Below are 9566 nucleotides of genomic sequence, written 5' to 3'. Positions count from 1 at the left end.
TCCCTCCGGATTGAACTCCCACAGGAGAAGGGGGCGACGCTTGCCGGGCAAGGCTCGGCGGATCAACATGACCTGCGTCACCACGACCAGGCTAATGTCTCTTTCTAAGAGATCTCGAATGCGGCCATGCAACAAGGGCACGTCCTTGGATGGCCCCCAGTCCAGTCCTTTATTGACCCATGACACTAGCTGTGGTGGGGGACCTGAGCGAAAGGCAGGTGGCGCCACCCACTTGGTGCCCCTGGGAACGGTGATGTAAAACCACTCTCGTTGCCATAAGCTGGACTCCTCTTGAAAAGAGCCCTCGGGCCATGGAGCACCAGCATTCTTGCTTATAAAAGCACCTCCGCACTCCGTGTGCCGTCCCTCGATCCTCTTCGGCTCTACTTTGAAGGTCTTGAGCCATAGTCCGAAGTGAGGAGTAATATGGAGGAAGGCTTCACACACGACGATGAATGAGGAAATATGGAGGATGGACTCCGGAGCTAAGTCGTGAAATTCCAGCCCATAATAAAACATGAGCCCCCTCATGAAGGGATCCGTCGGGAAGCCTAGCCCCCGAAGGAAGTGAGACATGAACACCACACTCTCACCAGGCTTGGGAGTGGGAATGACCTGCCCTTGAGCAGGCAGCCTATGCCAGATTTCGCCAGTCAAGAACCTGGCCTCTCTCAACTTCAGCACGTCCTCCTCCATGACGGAGGAGGGCATCCATCGGCCTCGAAGGTCGGAACCGGACATTGTCGAAGGTCCGAAGCGCCTGAAATCTGGAGCCTTGGGTGTTGGAACTCGAGGCGAAGGGCGAACTCATTTGAGATTGAAAGAAAGGGGTAAGGCCTTGGTCTCTTTATAAGAGGTTGAATACCAAGGGCCCTCCCCGTGACCGTTTGGGACTCGCCTTTGATCGAGAAAACATACCAACGGGTACGGTTGGGTTACCCACGCCCATATTGATGAGAATCCCGGAATAAGGGGACATGATCTCTCCTTTGACAAGACGTGCCAAGGAAACCGCCTCGCTAAACGCGCTAAGGTGGGACAGTAAAACGATTCGAATAAAGACTTGGCCGTGGTGTGATGTCACGCTACGGAATACGTCAGCAGATTAGATTTGTGTAGATATTATTCTCTCTATGGCAATATGTGGAAACTTATTTTGCAGAGCCGGACACTACCTTTGTGTTCAAAATCTTCTATGAAGTACTTGGAGGAGGAACCCGCCTTGCAATGCCGAAGACAATCTGCGCGCCGGACTTGTCGTCATTGAAGCCTGGTTCAGGGGCTACTGAGGGAGTCCTGGATTAGGGGGTGTCCGGATAGCCGGACTATACCTTCGGCCGGACTCCTGGACTATGAAGATACAAGATTGAAGACTTCGTCCCGTGTCCGGAAGGGACTTTCCTTGGCATGGAAGGCAAGCTTGGCGATACGGATATGTAGATCTCCTACCATTTTAACCGACTATGTGTAACCCTAGCCCTCTCCGGTGTCTATATAAATCGGAGGGTTTTAGTCCGTAGGACGAACAACAATCATACCATAGGCTAGCTTCTAGGGTTTAGCCTCCTTGATCTCGTGGTAGATCTACTCTTGTACTACCCATATCATCAATATTAATCAAGCAGGACGTAGGGTTTTACCTCCATCGAGATGGCCCGAACCTGGGTAAAAACATCGTGTCCCCGGTCTCCTGTTACCATCCGCCTAGACGCACAGTTCGGGACCCCCTACCCGAGATCCGCCGATTTTGACACCGACAATAAGCATCATTCATAGTAGAAGTAACATCATCAATAACTTGCGATATATCAGAATTAATAGCATGTGGTGGTGTTGCAAGTTTACTCATAACAGAAGGTGAATCTAAAGCAGAACTAGATGGCAGTTCCTTACCTTCCCTCGTCCTTGAGGGAAATATCTTAGTCTTTGGATCTTTCAGATTCTTCATAGTGATAATGTGATAATAATCCCAAGTGACTCAACAAATATAGTTATGCTCCCCGGCAACGGCGCCAGAAAAAGGTCTTGATAACCCACAAGTATAGGGGATCGCAACAGTTTTCGAGGGTAGAGTATTCAGCCCAAATTTATAGATTTGACACAAGGGGAGCCAAAGAATATTTGAAGGTATTAGCATCTGAGTTGTCAATTCAACCACACCTGGAGATTAATTATCTGCAGCAAAGTGATCAGTAGCAAAGTAGTTTGATAGTTTTGATAGTAGTGACAGCAACAATAGTAATAGTAACAGTCATAGCAGTAATTTTGTAGCAAGTGTAACAATGATGATATCAGTAGTAACTTAGCAGAAACAATATAAGATAAATTCGTAGGCATTGGATTGGTGACTTGTTGGATGATATTCATCATATGACAGTTATAACCTAGGGCGATACGGCACTAGCTCCAGTTCATCAATATAATGTAGGCATATATTCCGTAAATAGTCATACATGCTTTATTAAAAGAACTTGCATGACATCTTTTGTCCTACCCTCCCGTGGCAGCGGGGTCCATATTGGAAACTAAGGGATATTAAGGCCTCCTTTTAATAGAGAACCGGAACAAAGCATTAACACATAGTGAATACATGAACTCCTCAAACTACGGTCATCACCGAGAGTGGGCCCGGTTGTTGTCACTCCGGGTTGTTGGATCATAATCGTAGTAGGTGACCATGACTTGCAAGATCGGATCTAAAACATGGATATAATGATGAATTCATAAACGGTTCAGATCTGAGTTCATGGCACCCAGGCCAAAAGTGACAAGCATTAAGAATAGCAAAGTCATAGCAACATCAATCTAAGAACATAATGAATACTAGGCATCGGGCCCTAACAAAACTAACTCGATTACATGATGAATCTCATCCAACTCCTCACCGACCAGCGAGCCTACGAAGGAATTACTCACTCTCGATGGAGAGCATCATGGAATTGGCGATGGAGATGAGTTGGCGATGACGAAGAACGAAGATCCCCCTCTCCGGAGCCCCAAACGGACTCCAGATCTGCCCTCCCGAGGAAGAACAGGGCTTGGTGGCGGCTCCATCTCGTGGATCGCGATAATTCTTTCTCCCTAAATTTTTTCTGTAAATATGTGATTTTATAGTATCAGGGGGGTCGACTGCGGGACCATCAGATGGGTACAACCCACCTGGGCGTGCTAGGAGAGGGGGGCGCGCCCTGGTGGGTTGTGCCCACCCAGGGCCCCCTCTCTGATAGGTCTTGACTCCAGAAATTCTTATATATTCTATAAAAATTCCTCGCAAAGTTTCGTTCCATTCCGAGAACTTTTATTTCTGCACAGAAACAACACCATGGTAGTTCTGCTGAAAACAGCGTCAGTCCGGGGTTAGTTTCATTCAAATCATGCAAATTATAGTCCAAAATAAGAGGAAAAGCGTGAGAAAAAGTAGATATGTTGGAGACGTACAGAAAGATTTGGCTTGAATCTTGCCAGCACTGCTAGGTGTAGCAAGATCGAAGTGAACACGGAGCTCGGAGGTCATTTCAACGCTAAAGGATGGTTATTCATCCTCGGTGGCCAGTGCAATCTTCGATGACTGTTATTACATGTACCTAGATTTCAGTCATATTTTGTATGAACATTGCTATACAGAGAATAATAGAGTAGCCCATGAATTAGCTAGGCTAGCAAAAGTTTCTCCTCCAGATTTATGGTTGGCGGCACCCCCCTAGGGATGTTATCCCGCTGATTGTTTCGATGCTACTATTGTAGCGAATTAATAAAGGAGGATGATATAGTAATTTTTTCCCAAAATAGATATAAAATAAAGATACTAATAAAGGAAATAAAAAGGCAAAAGGAGAAATGCATAGAAACAAAAAAACAAAAAACAAAAACAAAGGGAAGGATGGATGGCTGGGCGGTACAAATAATTGGGCTTCAACGAGCTCATAGAACACCCCTAAAAATGAAATCACTAATTAAGGAGCATCTTTTGCAAAGGTCATTCCCACCTTCCAGGTTGAGACAAGTGGCACACTGTGTGTCACTTGTCGCAACTTGTGAGTTTTTCATTTCTTCGTAGATTCGTTTATTTAAAATATTTTATCTCTTAAACCGTGTATCCAAATCTCGAACCGTTTTTAATGTTGGATTCCTCGGGTCGAGATCTTCAAAACTAGATCTCATGCTGGTAGGTTTTGACGAAAAAAAATCACAAAAAAGGGGACGTAAAAACCGAACCAGGAGCATATGTTTTTTTCCTTTTCAAAAAAAGCACAGTCATGCCTTTTGCGGAAGCAAATCCATGTCTCTAAGAGAAGTAAACCTGTGCCTCTCGCTGAAGGGAAAAAAGAAAACACATTTTTTTCGTTTTCGAGATGCACGGTCGTGCCTCTCACGGAAGTAAATAAACGTGTTCTTTTTCATTTTTGAAAGACACGACCGTGCCTCTCGTGGAAGCAAATTTGTGCGTGTTGCGGAAGAAAAAAATGTTTTCTTTCTTTTTTTTTTCCATTTTCAAGAGGCACGACCGTGCCTTTCGTGGAAGTAAAAAGAAAAAAAAAACCATTTTTCCATTTTTTGAGATACTTGGTCGGGCCTCTCGCAGAAGTAAATCTATGTCTCTCACAGAAACAAAAGAAAAAAGAAAACCCATTTTTTCGTGTAAATGTATTTTTTCTAAAAGAAATTGTCCAAAAGCTTAGAAAGACTGATGAAAAAAGAAAAAACTGAAAAAAAAACTATCTAAAAGGATAAAAAACACATGCGGAAAAATTTAAAATCAAAAATCAAAGGAAGTACTAAGAGCATGACACGTGACGGCGACTAAGAGCCCGCCAAATGGGGCGCTCTGAGCCCACCCGAGGTGACCCTTTCGGGGCTCTCGAAACTAGTAAGCTCCCAAAAAAACAGCTCATAGAACAGCCCCATTAAAAAACACAGTACAAATCTCATAGCAGAATCAACGGCCTCAATCGAGTGACCCAAAATTTAAAATCCAGGCAACTTAGAAAAATATAGAACAGAAGTGGTGTATATTACTATCTCTGTTTTTACGAACAGAGGGTGCATGTCCTATACAAGCTGCGAGGCAGAGTACCTGCATACCCTGGCCTCTGAAAACACAAGCCCCGTTCCGCAGTAGTACCCTTGCCCCGGGCTGCAGTGTCTGTCCTCAGAGCAGACGCATCGCCCGTCCAGCGCGCACCCATCGTCCTTACTGAGCTCCTTGCCGCCGACGACGTCTTCGGACCACGGGCTGTCGAACAGTCCCCGCGGGTCCAGCTGCCGCTTGGCCGCGGCGAACCTGGCCCATCCCGGGTACTTCCCCTGCACGCCCCGGAAGGCCACCATCCTGTTCTTGGCCCAGTGCGGGCGCGCCCCGTGCTTGACGAACGCCAGCTGCTCCACCTCCTCCCACACGTCCTGGCTCAGCCGCGCCGCCGACGGGTCCGCCGCGCGGTAGTAGTTGAAGTCCACCACCACGGAGTCCTCCGGCTGGCCCAGCCACGCCTCCGACCTCCGCACGAACCGGACCAGCAGGCCATTGTAGACGTCCACGCCGCACATGCCGTCCGGGTTGAGGTCGCGCAGCTTCTTCACGTCGAGGACGAAGGACCGGAACCGCGCCGGCGAGAAGATGGCCGTGCTCTCGTAGAAGAAGAGCCCCTTGAACCTGGGGTCCCACGCGCACGCCGTGAGCGGGCTGGAGGCCGGCGGGCGCGCGCAGGAGCCCGACGTCTGCATCTTGCCCTGGAACCCCACGACGGGGTAGCCGATGAACGGCTGCCCGTCCTTTCGGCGCAGCCCGTTGCCGATCAGCCGCTTCGCCGCGATCTCCGCCGTGGCCATTGCGCACTTGCCCTTGACGTTCCTCGACCCCTCCAGCGCGGTCTCCAGCGCCCTGACCCCCTGGGAGACCGCGATGAGCGTGGAGCGGAAGCCGATGAAGTCGTTGACCCCGTCGCCGGTGGCGTTGAGCGGCGCGCGGTCGTCGAGCCTGTACACGGCCTGGTGCTGGGACGGGTACCAGGCGATGTCGGCGAACTCGTGGCGCGCGGCGTGGTTCGCGAAGTCGTCCTGGAAGGTGGAGTCGTCCCTGTAGTCGTAGGTCACGCTTCTCTTGAACCTCGGCTCCAGCGCCAGAGTGACCTGCAGTTGCGTACCAACAGTATATATATCTTCCATGCATCAGTTGGGAGTTGGACATGATGAAACATGAGTAAAATAAAACTTGCATCTGAACATGTGATATCTTCAGAATGACAATGCGTGCAAGCATGCATTTTTCCTGTCTTTTCAGAGTTGTCGTGTCACAATAAGGGCATGTGCAGGATATGAGCACAATTTTATACCAAAAAGTAATACCCATATACTGCCCGTTAATCCGTGAGTAGGGCACGGGTATAGCTTTGTACTCATGAATATACCCATACCCTATTCGTTTATACTGACATGTTACATATTTGTCGGATGCTATTTCGTGAAGTGTATTGCGAGCTTTTGACCTATGTTAAAGTTGTCATCAATTATCAATTTCAATTGAGATAATTGTTTTGTACTCATCTATCTGTTATTGCGTTGAGATAAATGTTTTTTTGTCAAATGAGCTATGGATGAATGTAAAATTGTGAATAACTTGTGTAGTGTTTGATCTACCAATGGGTATGGGTACCCGTCGGGTATGGATACGGGCCTCATACCTATCCATTGCCATCCTTATGTCACGTTGTTTTTCTGCTGAATTTTTTTGCACTGCATTCATAGCGACAGCAAAGCATTTGCCACTCAACATTTCGGCGGCAATAGGCAACGGTGTATTAACAACATGTACTACCTGTCTCTCTCGGATTAGGATCTAGATCTGGTGATGTTTCATGCTTCATCTAGTCAAGAAAGCATTAGTGGTTGGCCGCACTCAATTGCTAATCGAAGAGTTAGTAGGGCCTTCCAGGGCCACTTGGACTAGTATGCGTTACACAGGTCATTCCAACTCTAACAGGACCAAAATACCAAAATTGTAATCAAAGAATCCATATTGTTTTCTGAGAAGAAACAGTATGCTTGAGTTGATTTATTATGTTACATCTTTCATATTCTAACTCTCTTCTGACATTTTGTTTACAGGATTTGCCCCCATTTAAGAGATTTTTCATCCGTTTTAACACACTTAACAAGACATATGCCACATATTAGATCTGTTTTTGTCTTCTGTCATTGTGTATCTATGCCAGTACATCATATATGTTTCTAAGTACCAAAAGCTCAGAATCAGAGTTTTCAGCTAAAACATGGCAGCACATCAATGAGATTTTTCCTTGTCTTACTAGCAGTACGAAATAGAACGCCAGAGTACAGATCGTACTACATGCAAAATTTAACCGACAGGCTAGTACAACAGAATGTAGTCCCTGCAGGAAGTCTGAACTACAGAACGGCGCACGCTCGACAATCCTTCTTGGTCCTTTTCTGAACTCCACATCTAGGGCAGAGTACAGTGGTGATCAGTAGTTCAGTACTAACCTTGGAGATGACCCCTAGAAGGCCAAGCGAGACGAGCGCGGCGGGGAAGAGCGCGTCACCTTTGGCGAGCGGCACCACCCTGGCCCACCCGTCGGCCGCTCCGGCGGGCACGACGAGGCTGAGCCGCACGACATGATCGTGCAGGGCGCCGCCCCGGCCCCACCACGAGCTGCCGTGGGACCCCGTGCTCACGGCCCCGCCGACGCTCACCCCCTCCCAGTAGGGCGACGCCGGCAGGCTCAGCCCGCTCGCCTCCGCCGCGTCGATCACGGCCCGCAGCGGGGCGCCGGCGTCCGCGGTCACCGTCCGCGCCGCCGCGTCCACCTCCACGCCGGCGTACCTGGTCGTGCTGATCAGCAGAGACGCCGCGCTGCCGTTCCCGCCGCCGCCGGGGCAGGCCAGCTTCGGGATGGTGTGCGCGAAGCCGCTGACGGCCTTGACCCGCATGCCGCCCGCGCTGGCGCGCGCCACGGCCGCGACCACGTCCCGCTCGGACGCCGGGTAAGCGACGGCCGCCACGGGGCAGTCCGCGCGGTCGCTCGACCACGCGCCGTACGCGTTCGAGAGCACGCAGCCCGCGTCGCCGTCGCCGTCGCTGCCGCAGCGCACCGGCGGGCGGGGCGGGACGGAGAGGGCGGCGGGGGCCAGCGAGCAGAGCACGAGTAGGAGAAAAGCGGACATCATTGTGCGTGCGAGTGCGCGTTGCCTTGGCTAGCTGTGGTGTGTAGCTCGGCTCTGCTTTTGCTTTCCTCGTGTTGAGGCTGCTCCGTCAAGCAATGCGTGTTTGGCTGGAAAGGTTCGCCAGGCTTGCCTTAAGGATTCGTGGTGCGTCGGCTTAAGTTTCTCCTTGTTCGAGCATTTTGTGTGTAGCTTTTCGGACCGCGTTTGATCAGCAGACACGTCGAGTTTAAAATGTTATTACTCCCTTTATGCTCCAGTATACAGAGACCTTCTATTGGACCGTCGGTCGGCCATTGTTCCTGTAATTTATGATATGGACGAGACACATATTATCATGTAAAAAAATCCAATTTATACTTTGCAATTTGTTATGGCCTTCGCTCCCTTTCAAAATGGAGGGGTTATAGCCTTTCTAAGGCGAGCTTTTAAAAAATGGTTGAAATCCATGCAAGCCATCATTTTTGTGTGATTCAATGGCTAGCCTTACTATTACCTCTTGTGAGGTACTAATATATACAGTATATGTTAACCTATCAAAAAAAAAGGTAATATACTCTATATGTTAAAATTCCCGCAAAAAAGTAAAATGTGTTTTTTATCAAAAAAAGTAGAATAACTTAATGATTGTGCAGGGCTATTAGGGATTTATTTACGTCTACAAATTAGGAAAGAGATTTCTTTTGCGGGTAACTATGAAGAGATTACAGCGCACTTAAATATTGAAGGTAAATAAGGAAAGAATAAAATGCTATTTAATGTTATATACTACTAATCAATCTTCGAATATTTACCTTTTTTATGAGACAATTCGAATATTTACCTTCCATTTTACATTCTAACACCACGGAGCAACGTGTAGTATTTTTTTAAGATGATATGTCGGCTCAGTTTTTTGGAGGTACTCATAGGGATAAGGTGTGCGTATGTGTTCATAGGGATGAGTGTATGCGAACCAACCCGTGGTTGGATGGTTAGAGGGACTGTGGTATCCCCAGCCCACCAAGGTTCAAATCTTGGTGCTCGTATTTATTTCTGGATTTATTTCAGGATTTCCGGCGATGCGCATTCAGTGGGAGGAGACGTTTCCGTCGACGACGAGGCGCCTACGGTGACTTCGTAAATCTCAAGATAATATGTCGGCTCAGTCTTTCGAAGGTGCTCATAGGAATAGGGCGTGCGTGTGTGCGTTCATAGGGGTGAGTGTATGCGCGTGTATATGAACGCTTGTGGCTGTACTGATATTCAAAAAAATAAAAGGAATGAGCGTATGCGCATCTTACATTTTTAAGAAGTTGCTCCCCATTATTACTAATTCTTTCAACATGCACACTGTCTACATCAGTTTTATGCCACGTCAGCTTTTAGCACTAAATTTCTCTCACTTCTTC

The 9566-nt window shown here is 48.1% G+C and overlaps 1 protein-coding gene across 1 annotated transcript; it reads right to left on the bottom strand.

Moving 5' to 3' along the window:
- Positions 1–4878: 4878 nt before the first annotated feature.
- LOC125516306 (L-gulonolactone oxidase 3) lies at positions 4879–8308 on the bottom strand. The gene is made up of 2 exons (XM_048681790.1): positions 7498–8308; positions 4879–6126 (listed from the first exon to the last, which is right to left on the bottom strand). Exons 1-2 carry the CDS (start codon positions 8179–8181, stop codon positions 5050–5052), a joined length of 1761 nt encoding a protein of 586 aa, XP_048537747.1. The 5' UTR covers positions 8182–8308; the 3' UTR covers positions 4879–5049.
- Between the last annotated feature and the right edge of the window lie 1258 nt (positions 8309–9566).

Source organism: Triticum urartu, chromosome 6, assembly GCF_003073215.2.
Source record: "Triticum urartu cultivar G1812 chromosome 6, Tu2.1, whole genome shotgun sequence".
Classification (NCBI taxonomy): domain Eukaryota; kingdom Viridiplantae; phylum Streptophyta; class Magnoliopsida; order Poales; family Poaceae; genus Triticum; species Triticum urartu.
The sequence above is the reverse complement of the archived record's forward strand: the minus strand, read 5'-3'. Positions and strand labels throughout refer to the sequence as shown.

Excerpts from the sequence above, each read along its gene's own strand:
- LOC125516306 (XM_048681790.1), bottom strand. The coding sequence starts at position 8,181 with ATGATGTCCGCTTTTCTCCTACTCGTGCTCTGCTCGCTGGCCCCCGCC. Across the intron at positions 6,127-7,497 it reads TTCTAGGGGTCATCTCCAAG|GTCACTCTGGCGCTGGAGCC; the intron begins GTTAGTACTGAA and ends ACGCAACTGCAG.